This window comes from Daucus carota, chromosome 5 (genome assembly GCF_001625215.2).
Source record: "Daucus carota subsp. sativus chromosome 5, DH1 v3.0, whole genome shotgun sequence".
In the NCBI taxonomy this organism is placed as follows: Eukaryota; Viridiplantae; Streptophyta; class Magnoliopsida; order Apiales; family Apiaceae; genus Daucus; species Daucus carota.
The window spans coordinates 26329373-26344739 of NC_030385.2; the positions used below are offsets into that span (position 1 = coordinate 26329373).

A 15367-nucleotide genomic window follows, 5' to 3' on the forward strand; every position below is an offset into this window, starting at 1 on the left:
TTTAAATATAACGAATCACGATCAATACATATTTTACTTGGCATGCATAGAAAAGAATAAGTTTACAAGTTTTACCAGAACCATGGACGTGCACTAAATATCTCAACGTATTTATCATACATGCACTTCATTTTAAAAGTAAATCTTGGCTTAGCTCAACGGCCTGAAGCATTCTTTAGCATATAGTCAGTGTCGAGTGTGACAGAATACAGATCAGTACCAGATGCGGAGGAGGCTATCCATGAATCCTCATCGATTGATATACTTTGTGCGGATTGGTGGTGCTGCTGCTGCTGCTTCTTCAACTTTATTGTTGGGTCAGAAACAGAAACAAAATCGTGAAGGTCAGCTCTGCCTTCAAGTATGCTAACCACTGAAGACATTGCAGGTCGCTCTGATGATGTGACATTAGTACATAGAAGACCAACATGAATCATCAACATGACCTCCTCACCCTTGTATTCCGATCCTAAACTATCAACTAGCTCCATCAACTTCCCTTCAGCTTTAAGTTCATTAGCCTGTAGAATAGAAAACAAAAGTCCGGTGATAAATTATTCAGAAGCAGCACAAAAGTTTTGTTGTACAATAACAAGAAATATATCCTAGAGATCCCATAATTTTCACTTAGATGAATATACATCTACAAGGAAGCATTTAGTACAGCATGAATGGGATTTCTCTGTTTCAGATCACATTGCACGTTAATAACGTTACCCAGTCAAGAAGGTAAAAGGGTTCCTGCTTTGGCCTATTACTGGTGTTGCTCCTCCCGCTGACAATTTCCAGGGCAACAATACCGAAACTATAAACATCAGCTTTGTCTGTAAGGTAACCCCTCATTGCATATTCAGGTGCCATATATCCACTAAAACAGGTAAAATCATCATGTCAATTCAGTAGAATATAATTTGGCATATTATTCTCCCCAAAAGAATATCAATATGAATAATTGCTCTTATTACTAGCAGTATCTGATTGACTAGATATGTTAGCATGTTGACTCACAAAGTTCCAGCAATTCGGGTGCTTATATGTGTATTGTCCTCCTCGTCAAGTTTAGCTAAACCAAAGTCAGAAATCTTAGGATTAAGATCTTTATCAAGCAGCACATTGGTAGCTTTGATATCTCTGTGGACAATCTTCAATCTCGACTCCTCATGAAGATAAGCTAAACCTCTGGCTATGCCAATGCAGACCTTGTACCTTGTTGACCAATTCAATTCCAAGCGATACCTTTCTGGACCTTCACAGTGACCAGGTTTACGGTAAGTAGAGACGATGTATAGCTAATTTTTTAATCTAGTATGTTTTGTCGAAATTAAAACTGCAAGTTTTAAAGCATGATGCCGTGGAATTACCAAATAAAGCACGAGCAAGGCTATTATTTTCCAAGTATTCATATACTAGCAGCAATTCATCTCCTTCGATACAACATCCATACAGCTTAACAAGGTTTGGATGTTGTAAAGCAGATATCATGCCTATTTCAGTCACAAACTCACGATTCCCTTGCTTTGATTTCTTAGAAAGCTGCTTCACAGCAATTACTGTTCCATCTAATAGATGCCCCTACAAATTACAAATATAATTGGGTTTAAAAAATATTAAAAGGACTTCCATTCATATGAGTTCAAAATTAATTATTGCTTATTTTACCTTGTAAACAGGACCAAAACCACCTTCACCAATCTTATTGGCAACATCAAAATTATTGGTTGCAGCTCTAATCTGCTTTAAGGTAAATGAGCCAGTTTGAAGCTCTAGACCCTGTAGATCTGTTGAAAAACTTTGCTTTAGATAATAGTGGAGCAAAGTAATCACAATCAGTACCAGTCTACCAGTGCTCTAAGAGAAAGTTCTTTCTATCAATATTACATCTACAATTTGAAAACATTCTTATTTAACAAAAAAGATGATTATAATAGTTGATAGGAAAACATAACAAATTAAGGTGTTGAAACAATCGAAAACGATAGAAACCTCTACTTCATCACAATGAAAGGATTTTCTTTAGTTGTCCAAATACCTGATCTCATTGTATCTCTCCGACGCAGACACCCTTTCCACCAAAGTATACCCACGAGCAAGATGATAGCAGATGCCACACCAATCACAATACCAACCACAGTGCCCGCAGATACACTTTTTTTAACTGATATTGAGCAATATTTGGATGGAAATAAACAGGATAAGCATGATTAATTAGGAAGATGAGAAGACTGGTACACCAAAATTTTAAAGAATTACTTTGATAAAATTTCCAACTCAAGATTATATGTGACCAATAATAGGATATAACAATATGATAGAGAAATGGGAAAAGATTAATCACATACAGAATCATATATACAGAAAGAACAAAGCAGGAATTAATAAGTTGATATATTTACCACGAGCCATGGCTATGGCTGAAATTAGAGGACCATATACCCCTTTAGCAGGAATTATAGTTGTCCCTTTACCAGCCCAGTAAAAGCGGATCTCCAACGTATTATTATATACAGTAACAGGAAATTCCAGTACTAGCTCCTTATTAACTCCGCCTGCTTCATCTTTAATATTGAAATCCTTCCTCTCCCGCTTCCCCTGAATTATTAGAACAAAAATTCAATGACACACTGAAAGGAATATTTCTATGAAAATGATCCAATCATTTGAACATTTACCTGAATATAAATATCAAATATTCGCCTGCCCAGGCTGCTGAAGGTTTGGTCATCAGTAAACATTGTTTCTGCAAAGTAAAGCTTCACCTTATACCTCCCATTAGAAAGACAATAACCATAATAAGTCAGGGACAATGGAGAGAGTCGTGCATCCTTTAGCAATTCTGAATGGTCGACAGTTATACTTTTATTCGTACTGGTTAAAGTTTCCCTGTTTGCGTCCATGAAAATGCCAGTACTGCTGGCTACCCAGTTTACCCCAGGGTAGAATTTTACCGGTCCGGTTAATGGATCTTTGTCATCAGCGTATAGATTTCCATCAACAGTAGGTCGTGAACTACTTCCACAGTTGATATATACAGAACTCACATCTAATACAGATCACAAAATATGAGGCAAAGAAAGAAAAGGATTAGACAAATTAAATAACATGATGTTTAGTATATTACAAACTTATGGCCTAAGATTAAATGAAACTCCTACTGGTTGGCTACTGTAATATGATTTCCGGCCTGCATGAACTACTGGATAATCTTTCAATTATCTTACTCTTACTCTTCGGTTTCAACCAACATATCAGACACGTAGACCCCTTTCAAATTTTTGACAAAAATATGCACACTTTAAACAACTGAAAGACCAGATACGAGATGAACATAGGATGCGAAAATAAAAGGATGAGAAGAAAGAAAGTAAGAAAATAGAAAAAAAAGTGGACAAGAAACCCGATTTGCAAAGTCTTTTACATAAATACGTATAAATCAGATATCATACAAGCCTCAGATATCACTATGGTTAACTTAGACATAATTTTTTGGGCAATATCTAAAAATGTTAAAAATGTCAATTAAGTAAAGATCAAAAGCTTATATAAGAGAAATGGGAAGTACTACAAGGTGCAACTAGCCATTGCACTTTACAATATATATAGTATGAGGTAGATGTAATCGTACGTTCTACTCGCATATATTTCTTTAATTTGCTCAGGAGCGATTTTATATGTAAATTTACATTTACGTAATAAGTAACCAAAACAAACATTAATCACAAAACTTACGGTTGGGACAATTTTGGCTTTGCAAGCATGAAACCATTCCACTGGCGAATAATATAAACCAAAAACCATATTAGCAATAAAAAAATCATCAGTGTACAAGTGAAAATGATGTCAAGCAGAAAATGATATTGTTCAGAATATTTCTAAATTAATAACATTTAGGTACTTCTATTTTGTATTATATGTATATATTAAAGTCGATGAGAGTTATAAATAGCCTAGCAATTTGAAAGGGTAGTACATTGATTAATTACAGTTGTGTAACTGATGAACAAACTTAGCCAAGTCGATGAATATGATACATGTGCTTTAATATATTCATGTACTATATCTCTGGACATGTTCAAGTACCTAGTGAGTGACAATTAATATAAGATGTACTAACATGTAGCAGACACTAACTTGTATGTTCATCAACTAATACTTTTAGTTATGGTTTGGGGTTAAAATTCCCCAATAAGTATATATATAGAGAGAGAGAGTCCAAAGTGAGATAAGTATGTAGTTGAAGGCCCTTTTAGTTATGATTTGGGGTTAAAATTCCCCAATATTAAAAGTCAAAAAAATGGCTCAAAGGCCATCTCCATATGTGTATACTAGTTATAAAGAAGTGATTTTATTTCCATTCACGTAATTCAGAATTCAGGTGTGGTGCAAAAATTTGGAAAGCATTTACACCAGACAGTTGTGTTCATTAATATAGAGTTGTGATCATTGATGCGATATCAAAGCAAAAAGTGTATTTAATCCAATATGCACAACTATTCATTGTTGAGTACCAGACAAATTGATAACACAAATATAGTATGATAAACTTTAATTAAAAAAACTTACGAAGGACTGCTCTTTGTTGAGCTTCCAAACAAGTTCCTGCACATATTTATTTACATATGAATTATTCATAGTTAGGAATGAACATGCTACAAATCTTAATGTATTTGAAAAAGTAGAAATTCACAAGGTTGGCACAAATAAATGTTTACTTACGGTCCTTCATCTTGACATTTTTCGCCCTCTGAGCTTTTAAGTGTAAGATTGTTGTACGAAAGGTCACTGCTTAGAATTCAACAAATGAGTAATATGAGCATGGGAATTGTTTTTATGCAAGTTTGTTAAACACCGGGTTCTCATTCATTCAGTGTGTTACTTGATAATATTAGTGAAGTTACCATTAAAAATAATAAAGAATCCATGACACGTTTTGAGTTGTGTATCGCAAGCCTTACTGTATCTAGAGTCCAAACTCTAACATGACAGTAACATATTTATATCTAATAATACAGGTACACAACGATTGAAATATTATAATCACGACAAAGTGGAAGTTGCTCATTGAAATTGTCAACGCATCAGAAGGGCTTTTTCTTTAGTAGTTGAAGAAATTGAAGAAAGAGAGAATATAAATGGTACATCAAGTTAAATATGAATAATGTCCAGAAGCAAATGGAGATCGTAGTGACAAGGGTGTGTCAAAAACTCGAAGATCACATCCATATTCTATATCTAACTTAAATTTGATATGATTAATATAAGTTGTTGACTACTTCAGTAGGATTTTTATTAAATATCTTATTCAATAACTTTTGTTATAGGATTCTAATTAAATTTAGTAATGGTTAAATCTTGTCTTATATTTGTATAGGATTCTAATTAAATTTAGTAACGGTAAAAGCTTGTATTACATTTACACATTAGTAACCAGTCTTGTAAAATTCTGGTAGTATACTCCTTCCGCCCCCATTTATTTCTTTACCCTTTCCTTTTTTGGGATGTATCTCTCAATTTTTTACATTTCAAAACTTTCTAATAGTACACTTTTATAATATAAATACTAATCACACTCACTGCTTTCATCCACTTTCTCCAATCTATTAATTGAATATAATGGACCCATTTATATTTAATAATAGATTTGAGATAGTGGAGGAAAGTAGTGGATGTAATAGTGTTTATATTATTATAGAATTATAGAATGGAGATAGTGGAAGAAAGTAGTTGGTGTAATGATGTTTTATATTATAAAAATTTACTACCTTTGGAATGTATACAATTGGTGGGACGTCCCAAAAAGGAAACTGTATACAATTCATTGGGACGGAGTGAGTATCTTTAAAAAGTTAAACCAGTTAATATAGTTACAATTATATCACAAAATATCGTCATTTCAGAATCAGTTATATTCATGCTAAAAATTAAATATTTGATATATATCCATAATACTTATAGAAATAGTCAAAAAATTAATTATTAAAAAATTACAACTCTTGCAAAAGATCACCTACTCTGACAATTAAGTACTTTTAGCATAACCATAACTTTTATTGAAGTTTTAGTTAAAAATATAACAGTAACCGGTACTATTTTCAGATTATTGTGACAATTATTATTGACATTACTATTGCGTAACAAAAAGACAAAATAATAATAATAATAATAATAATAATAATAATAATAATAATAATAATAAATAATAAATAAACCAAAGGGTACAAATAACAAAGAAGTTCTGCTTGGAATTCGAATAAACATTGTATATCATATAAATTTTTTCAAAAGAGAGAGAGAGAAACTTACACATCATTGCGTGTCCTTATCATCCATTCAGGAAAGGATCCAGATAGCAAGTTCCCTGTAAAGTAACTTAACAAAATGTAAAGTCACAGATCAATATGATTAGTGGTCCTTTAGAATGCATAAATTGCAATTTTATGTCACCACACTGGTATAATTATTTGTACCCATGAGGCCCTGACTATGCACTGACCAAGATTGAAAGAATTGATCCTTGAGCATGTACTCCCTCCGTCCCCCTTAATTCTTAATATTGGGAGACAGGGATTCGGCATGCACTTTAAGACTCTCGTAAAATATAATTTGATAAATTACTTTTAAATTTTTTTTCTTCTGAATAAAAGATTAATGTTTAAATTTTTATCCAGAACAAGAATATTTTTAAAAAAAAAATTGTAAACCTATACTTTATATGCACCTTAAAATGCGTGTCAAGCAGTTGAAAAAAAGTGTTACGAAATGAGAGGGACAGAGGGAGTATACTTTCTACCATCCATGTTATGTTAACTTTAATAAGTTGTCAGAGATTCAATCAAGTAATTCTAAAGTAACCGAATATAGTTTATATGAGAACAGACATGCAGGTCAACTGAGGGCGGTTGTATTGATTTTGAATCCCACAAATTATGCCAAAAATTATTGAATTTCAAAATATTGGTTTAGGCTTAGAGTTCAACGAATTGAGTGATCACATCACTATCAACATAAAAAACTGGAGAAATATTCACCATTAAGATGATTCTTGAACAATTCCTCCAATTAGATACTTCAAAAGGCTACTAATGACAACAACATCTTTAATTAAATAGGTGAATTTTACCAATTTGTTGAAAATATTAACATCAAGAACTCTGTAATATACAAAAGTTGCAGATGGAGTTCTCACATGGATTTTGTGTCATTTAGCTCCATCATGTTGCTCGGTATGTTGCCGTTTAGATTGTTAAAGCTGAGGTCACTGCGTTGGATAATCAATATGATAATATTTTGGAATCATCACATAATGGTAAATTCACTAAAGGACTTCATAATGATATTATTTTACTAAAAAGCCTGAGCAAAGAATAAGAACATGAACTTCTGTTTTGAAAAATTTCTACACAATAATTAATTATTAAATATTTATGTAAACTGAAAAAAGACTGTTTTCATTTAGACAACATGGTGTACCAAAAAAAATCAATAGTATGTTGAAGCTTCTTGATCAGCTCTAACATCAACACTTCTTTGTGTTCACATTTTGTGAAATACATTATGCTACTTTGAATATACTTTATACAAAGCACTATTTATTTCAGTATACAAGTCTCGACCAAAGTTGGGCGTGAATTTCTTTAAAGTATACCTATGAGAAAGATCACAGATTGAGATGCCATTATTCTGAATTCTGAAGTGACTTTAAACTGATTAAGTTCTAATATGCATGTGGAATATAAATTATTTCAGGTACTATATAATCTTTGTTTCCATTATGCATATTACTTGCCAAAGTTGCATTCTTTGACCCTTCAACTAAAAATCTTATTTAACATGTCTGTAGGTTGGAAAAAATGGAAAAAGGAGAAAGGATTTATCTACTAACAATGTTCTCAATTCTTTCATTTCACCAAGATATTGTGGTAGTTGTCCTGTGATATTGCAACTCCTTAATATCCTGCAACCAGAGATGAATCACCCTCCAAGCACTCATTAGTCATTATATTTATTAAGAGAGTTTTTAAGAAACGAATGCAACTTACAAAGTTTCGATGATTTTTAAGCTAGAGCTATTTAAGGAAGGAAAATCTCCAACGTTTTCATTTAAGTCACTGATTCTCCTGCATATTACGTTCGTAAACAATAGTTAAAAGTTACTATGCAGTCAAATCAATTAATTAAACAAATAAAGTTATTGGATATGAAGTTAGAACTGACAAGTCCTTCAAATTAGCCAAAAGACTAAAGTCAGGTATCGGCCCATCCAATCCACTAGCTTGGATTTCTCTGCATTGGACAATTAAGCTTTTCAAACAAGCATGTACGAAACAGATAAACTACATTAATGCTGATAATAAGCTACATTCTTACAGCCTTGTAAGGTTTGTCCAAGTCCGAATGTAGTTAGGTATCTTGCCTTTGAAGTTGTTATCACTAATTCGACTGCATTTGCAAGATAATAATCTAAAGCATTAGATGTTACACATAAAAAGGAATAAGGGGTTCAGAATATAACCCTTCTTCCTTCAAACCCCCACAAATAGTTTATTTATTAAAAAAGAAATATGGAACGGAAAATACATAAGCATTTTAGAATCTTACAAGTCTGTCATAGAAGTGAGCTTGGCTAGTGTGTCGGGCAATGATCCAGTAAAATAGTTTGAAGACAGAGATCTTTGGCAATAATTAAAAGGCATTAGTGAATTAACAATCTTAGAAGGGAAGCACAAATTAGCAGTTGAGGAGTTGACACAGACCATATATTCATATCACAACAAGATACACACAATACTACACTAACAGCGAGGTCTTACAACAAGTGTAAAACAATAAGGGAGAGACATACATTGCCGATAGAGCAGGAAGATCGCCAAGCTTTGCTGGAATATTTCCTGACATCTGATTGGCATCTAGCTCTCTGCCATAACATAAATAAGCATGAAAAACCTTAAGAGAATTTATCCAGTGATAATTAAACGACTCGAATAAAAAAATCCAGCGCCAAAACATTACAGCTTTTCCAAAGTAGCAATGCTTCCATATTCTTCGGGAATCGGACCTGTCAAACGATTCGCAAGTAGCGAGCTGCGGATAACATTTATGAGTTAAATACAGATGAATATGTAATATAGGAAATAGCTGAGCAATGACATAATAATCTAACGGTGTTTGTCCAGAACAATCGATTATTATTAAAACATATTTAGCTGGAAAAACGTCTAACAAATAGATACGATTGTCCGGACCCGGACCCATAATTGATATACCATAATGTGACAGTGATATATTACATACATCCGACGAAGACTCAACGATGCCCATTCTACAGGTAAAGTACCGTTAATGTAGTTGCGTGTCAAATCTCTGTAAAAAATAACAAGAATTGCGAGATATCATCAGCTATAGATAATAATAATACTGATAAATATTAGAAAAAGAAAAGAAAGAGGAAAGAGGATGATAATGCTCACATGACTTGGAGGAAAGGCAGTTTCTGAAACTCTGGTGGGAGCTTTCCCGCCAGATTCTGTGATTTTAGAACTCTGCATTCCAATATAACAAAGATTACAGGAGAAAATATAAATAAATATCGATCACAAAAAATGACAATCCGGGCAGATAGTGGGATCGGGACTGTATACTACACTTGGGGATTTAGTACTTGCGAATTGAGAGATACTACAAAGACCTCCGGCTCCGGACCTTGACACAGTTGGGGCGGGTTTCCGCAAAAATCCACCCAGATTTTCGTAAGTAATGAAATATTTTCAATTACGGTCTTTCTAATGTGTGCCCAAGGGCACACAATAAGCACCAACTTTTATGAAAATGGCTTGTTTTGATTGGTGGAATTGATGTGAATGCAGGGGGGCCATTTACATTTATTATCCATCAACCAATCAAAAGTTAGAATTTTCATGGGAGTTAGTGACTATTGTGTGCCCTTGGGCACACCATAGAAAATTCGTTTCAACTATGTTTGTTTTTCCGTATCAGGACCTGTCATCTTAAATCTTTACCAAAAAAACCTTTTAGGTTATATTCGATTAGGATTTTAATGTATTATTTTTAGTTTATGAATTTTAATGGATTGTATGAGATTTTGATTTTGTACGGATTCTTGATAAAATGTCGCAGAGTTAATAGGATTTAGGTACAATACTTCAAAATCCCATTAAATTTGGTGGGATTTCAAAAAACTTAAAATACACTGAAGAATGCCACAAAATCCATCATTTTATGAAATGAAAAAAAAATCCATCAGCATTTGAATACCATCATATTTTAATGGATTTTAAACAATCCCAATTGAATACCATCGAATTTAAAGCATAATTTAAAATTCCAATTGAATACCACTAGATTTTGTAGCATAATTTAAAATCTCAATTGAATACCTCAAGATTTTAATGGATTTCAAACCATCTCAATCGAATATCCTCGGATTTCATGAATACAACTTTTTTTTTAAAATCTCAATACAATACATCCCTCTAAGATGCTCTCGATATGCAACTAATTTTGATTTAATTATATTAGTATAATAAACTTTTTTGAGAACTTTGAGTTTAATTTGAAATCTTTAATTTGAGCTGTATGGATATATAAAATGAAGTTGAATTTCGTCTGAAATGAAATCAAGAACATTCAAACACGAATATTATTGAGCCTGTGTCCCACTATGTTTTTATGTTATTTTTTGACATATATATTGAGCTCATATAAAATATAGTTTCATAATTTTTTAAAACTGTTTTATGAATAAAATTTGACGTTCAAATTTTTATTCAAAAAGAAAAAAAAATTAAAAAAAAATATTATAAAACTATAATTTATAGAGTCTCAAAATGCGTGCAAACAGTGACGTAAACAACCTGCTAAACACGGAGGGAGTACATATTAAAGTGTGTGAAATGTGAAATATATTCCATTTGTTCCATTCATTTCTATACAGTTTTCTTTTTGGGGTATCTCATCATTTTTATATATTCAAAAATTTATAACTTTTAAGAATATAAAACACTATTGGGTTAACTACTTTTTTTCACTGTCTTCATTCCATAATAATATAAATACTATGAGGTCATTTGGGTCAGAATAAAATAAGTGTTTCTTGCTTAAATTTTAAAAATGAAGTATAAGTTAAGATCAAGTCAAGAGTTATAAGTTATAAGTGATTAAAGTGTTTGAAAAAAAAAGCAGAAGTCATCAAACAAAAACTAAATATTCTCAACTTCAACTTCTCGTAAGTACTTTTTGACTTTTTATACAGATGATACGAATAAGTGTTTTGAATTTATAAATCGAGAAGCCGTTCAAGCTCGGTCAAACACCTCCTATTACACGCATTATTTTTCTCCATTATCTCAAATCTATTATTAAGGGGCCGTTTGGTTCGCTTCGAGAAAACGGAATGGAATCCAGAAAGGGAAATGCGGAGAAAGGAAAGGAATGATCCTGAATTGTTTTACCTGTTTGGTTTTGTGGCAGAAACGGAATGAAAATTTGTGTGATTAATTTTATATTCGATTTTTTTAATATTATATAATTTAAAAAGAGTTAAATGTATTTATATCTATAACAAGATAATTTATTTACATTCTAATAAATTAATAGTAATTTATTTAACCATACTATTAATTTTTTAAAATAAATTAACATGTGAATTATGTCACAATTATATTTAAATAAAAAAACTAAATTAAAAATAATTTTTAATTCTTAAAAATACTTTATATGATAATTTATTCTAATTGTTTAAAATATGAATTATAACTCAAAATTGGAAAAAAAAAGTGAAGAAAGGAAATTCAAATACCTAGTTGGGGAATGAGTTATGAGGAAAACCCACTCCTAAAAAAGAGGAAAGAGAATGATGATTTTTACAAAACAGACACGTACAAAAGGAATCAATCAGGCTGATTACCTTTCCCTTTACTGAATACCCCTAACCAAACGGCCCATAAATATAAATGAGTCCCATCATTTATTCATATTTTATCTAATTTTATTATTTTTTGCACTCTTTTTTTTTATTTCGTATTCACATCCCATGTACATAATTGAGTGAAACGGTGGAGCTTATGATTTTGTTATCGAGATAGTGCTATTTCACTTTATCTCTAATAATCTGTTCACACAATCTTGTATAACTGTGCTGCATAAAAACAATATTCCACACGGTTGTAGTACTGAGTCAAAAAATTCAGTGATGTAGAACGACCCCAAAACAAAAGCGAAAAGCATCAATAGTAGTTAAGCGCAGAAATATTGCCGGCAAACTACACTTATTTTATGGCGGAGTAGTTCAATTGAATATGACATTTATATTTATTTTGAATTACATTCAATTATTGGACTAAATCATAATACTTTTTGAATAATATTACAGTCTAAATGCTCAGGGAGATGCATGTTCTGTTCGGTTAGTATTTGATCTTAGTATTTTCCATGCAACCATTTAGAGATTGTTACTGAATAATTAAATTTATAAATTTCAAATAAATAACCAACTAGTTAATCTATTAGAAATATGCAGAAATTCGAATGTTGTATATAAAAAAAGGGAGTATACTCCCTCTGTTTTGAAATATAAGTCGCTTGACTTTTTTGCACGTATTTTTAAGTCTTTTGACCACATGCTAGAAATTATTATTTTCGATTTTTTTTTGAATAAAAATATATGATAGATATTATTATTATTAAAAAAAAAATTCGAAAATAATGATTTTAAACATGCGGTCAAACATTTTAAAAATACGTGTAAAAAAGTTATTTCAAAACGGAGGGAATATTTAGCAACAGATGATACTAAACTTCTAGTTTGACCTACCCTTACATAGAAATGCTGAAAAGCATGTTGCGTAGAATTTCAACAAATTAATAATTATACCTCGAATTAAGTTGCACAAATATCACTATTCATCTCAAACCATGAAGACTACTTATGATATGCCTATATGATATTAAAAACATATTATTTTATAAATCATATGATCACATACCAATATTTAATTAAATATTTTGCAAAATTATTTAAATTTTGCAATAAAATATCGCAGAGTATTGTTCTTCAAATATATTTTGCAAATTACAAACATGTTTTACTCATAACACATACACGATTATAATTATTTTCAATATTTTTATCAAAAAATTTACATGATCCCTACCATTTCCAAGAAACAATGGCCTTCATCCAACTTTATATATATATATAATTTCTGGAATAGAATATTTTCATTAAAATTTGAAAGACTTCACATAAGTGTAGCAATAATATGGGATTCTCGATAGAAAATAAAAAACCGAGGTGAAAGAAAGTAGACGTACATTTGAACGACATGGCAAACTGTACCGTCCGAGGAGCAATTATCACAAGTGACATTGTTGTCAACTGAAGTGCTCCAACCGGATCCTCCACTGCATGGATCCACACTAAAATTCCAGTTGGTCTTTCCCAGTGTCTTTGCGCTTTGTCTCAAAGCTTCCACTAAAATATACATGTATATATCATCACTTGCTTAATTAGTTCAAACTCGTATAGTTTACAAACTAGATCAACTAGAGCCCGTTTGGCCGAGTTTATCACTAGAGCTCGTATCAACTGAGAACGATGTACTTACCTTCATCATCTGGCAGAACAAAAGCTGCACAAGGAGTGATGGCAAAATAAACCAAGGAATACGATAGTGTTATTATCACCAGCTGGGTGAGGAGTGAGGGAGCCGCTAGGCCTCGGGGCCTCATCAACATCTTCGAAAAATTTATCTGAATCGAATTGCTTGCAGATACTGCTTTTTTCCTTCAAAGATTTTCTTGATCTTGCGTACATAAAAATTTATGCGATGAATTTGAAGGAGTGACCATTGACCCAGTCTATCATGCTGTTTTGCTTTTGAACTGTTCCTTGGAAAAGTTAGATGGAGTATATAATTGTATTAGTTTAATGCGCTTTGAAAAGTTTTGATTGATAAAATGCATGATACATCACTACGTACGAATTAAGTATAATATGATATGCTATTGACTTTAAATCCAATCATACCCCTCCATCTTTTTTCCTTCAATCCTCCCTCGTTTCCTTCTTCCTACCATGCAGTTACTCAGCAAAGTCTTAAAAGTCCATGTCCCATCTCATTTCTTAGTATTTTTTTTTTAACTGTTTGAAACGTATTTTAAAATGCATATAAAGTATAAGTTTATAATCTTATTAAAAAGGTTTTGGTTCGGTATAAAAATTTAAATATTAAACTTTCAATCAGAAGAAATAATTTACAGTATCAAAATATATTTTCTGAGAACTTTAAAATGTGTGCTGAGCCCCACCCCTAATATAAAGAATTGTCGGGGACAGAGGGAGTATGCGGTAGGTTAGCATCGGACGGTTGTATCGGATTCAGGATTTAATTCTTGCCCGGGCTGGAGTTAAAAAAAAGCTCATAGACTCAATGAAAAAGATAAAATCTTGACTCCTGCATTGTGTTAAAATAAGATAATAAGTAAAAGAATAACTAAACAAGTTAAATTGATCCTTACCAAAAAAAGAAGAAGTTAAATTGATAAAATATGCTACTCTCTTTTTAGCTAAATAAATATTAATATATGCATTTAATCTTGTTTGGTTACTGTGATTTATTCTTCAAATTCAATATTTAATAAAAAATAATACAACAAAAAATTATGCTTGCAAAATCAGTTTTTCTACAAAAATTAATTGATTAGCCAACTATTAATTAACCTCTTGCAAGTTGTATAATGTCTAATTCATAACAATTGACTAATTATTAATCACTACAAATCAACATATAACTACAAATCACAAATACAATCAATTATCAAACATCATAATTTTACAAATATTTAAATCAGTAGAATAATTACTTACATAGTTACATGATAGGCGCTTGATTTTGTTTTGGAGGTTTCTTTTTACGTATTAGGTTTTGGTGATCGGCAGCAGCATGGGCATGACTTTGGTTCTGTTTCCTGTACTTTAATTTTTTAAGGTGTTTTTTGTATATTGTTTAGAGCATCTCCAATGGTTGGCACTCTTCAAGAGGTGCCAATTTTGACACATAACTCAAAATATTATTTTTTTATATTCACACTCTTCCAAATCATTTTTAGCACCCTTCTTTCAAAATAAACTCCAATGGTTGGCACTCAAGATGCCAACTTTATTAATAGAGAAATAATATTTTATGTATTATTGGGACCACAAATCTATATTTTATGTATTATTGGGACCACAAATGAAGTTGGCACCCTATTTTATGGGTTGTCAACTTTTGGCACCCAAAAGTGTGTCCATGCCAACTCACTTGGCACCCCAAGATCTCCAACAGGGGTGCTAACGAGAGTGTCGGTCCAT

At 31.7% G+C, this 15367-nt stretch overlaps 1 protein-coding gene across 2 annotated transcripts; it reads right to left on the reverse strand.

Moving 5' to 3' along the window:
* Nucleotides 1-6: 6 nt before the first annotated feature.
* Nucleotides 7-13901, reverse strand: LOC108223983 (probable leucine-rich repeat receptor-like serine/threonine-protein kinase At3g14840). Of its 2 annotated transcripts, none has more exons than XM_017398486.2 (24): nt 13620-13901; nt 13327-13486; nt 9465-9536; nt 9289-9357; nt 9007-9078; nt 8840-8911; nt 8596-8667; nt 8365-8436; nt 8212-8280; nt 8037-8114; nt 7880-7951; nt 7184-7255; nt 6301-6366; nt 4714-4779; nt 4561-4596; nt 3727-3767; nt 2670-3040; nt 2394-2589; nt 2030-2155; nt 1660-1778; nt 1362-1572; nt 1009-1246; nt 718-868; nt 7-521 (listed from the first exon to the last, which is right to left on the reverse strand). In XM_017398486.2, the coding sequence occupies exons 1-24, from the start codon at nt 13747-13749 to the stop codon at nt 156-158; spliced, it is 2997 nt and encodes a 998-aa protein (XP_017253975.1). In that variant the 5' UTR covers nt 13750-13901; the 3' UTR covers nt 7-155. The 2 variants fall into 2 exon arrangements, with proteins under 2 accessions (XP_017253975.1, XP_063949424.1); XM_064093354.1 differs by having other exon boundaries at nt 384-521; nt 665-868.
* Nucleotides 13902-15367: the final 1466 nt, after the last annotated feature.

Coding starts and splice junctions, on each gene's coding strand:
- LOC108223983 (XM_017398486.2), bottom strand. CDS start 13,749: ATGTTGATGAGGCCCCGAGGCCTAGCGGCTCCCTCACTCCTCACCCAG. Junction 2,156..2,393: donor AGCCATAGCCATGGCTCGTG/GTAAATATATCA, acceptor GCTCAATATCAG/TTAAAAAAAGTGTATCTGCG. Junction 869..1,008: donor ACCCGAATTGCTGGAACTTT/GTGAGTCAACAT, acceptor TACCTGTTTTAG/TGGATATATGGCACCTGAAT.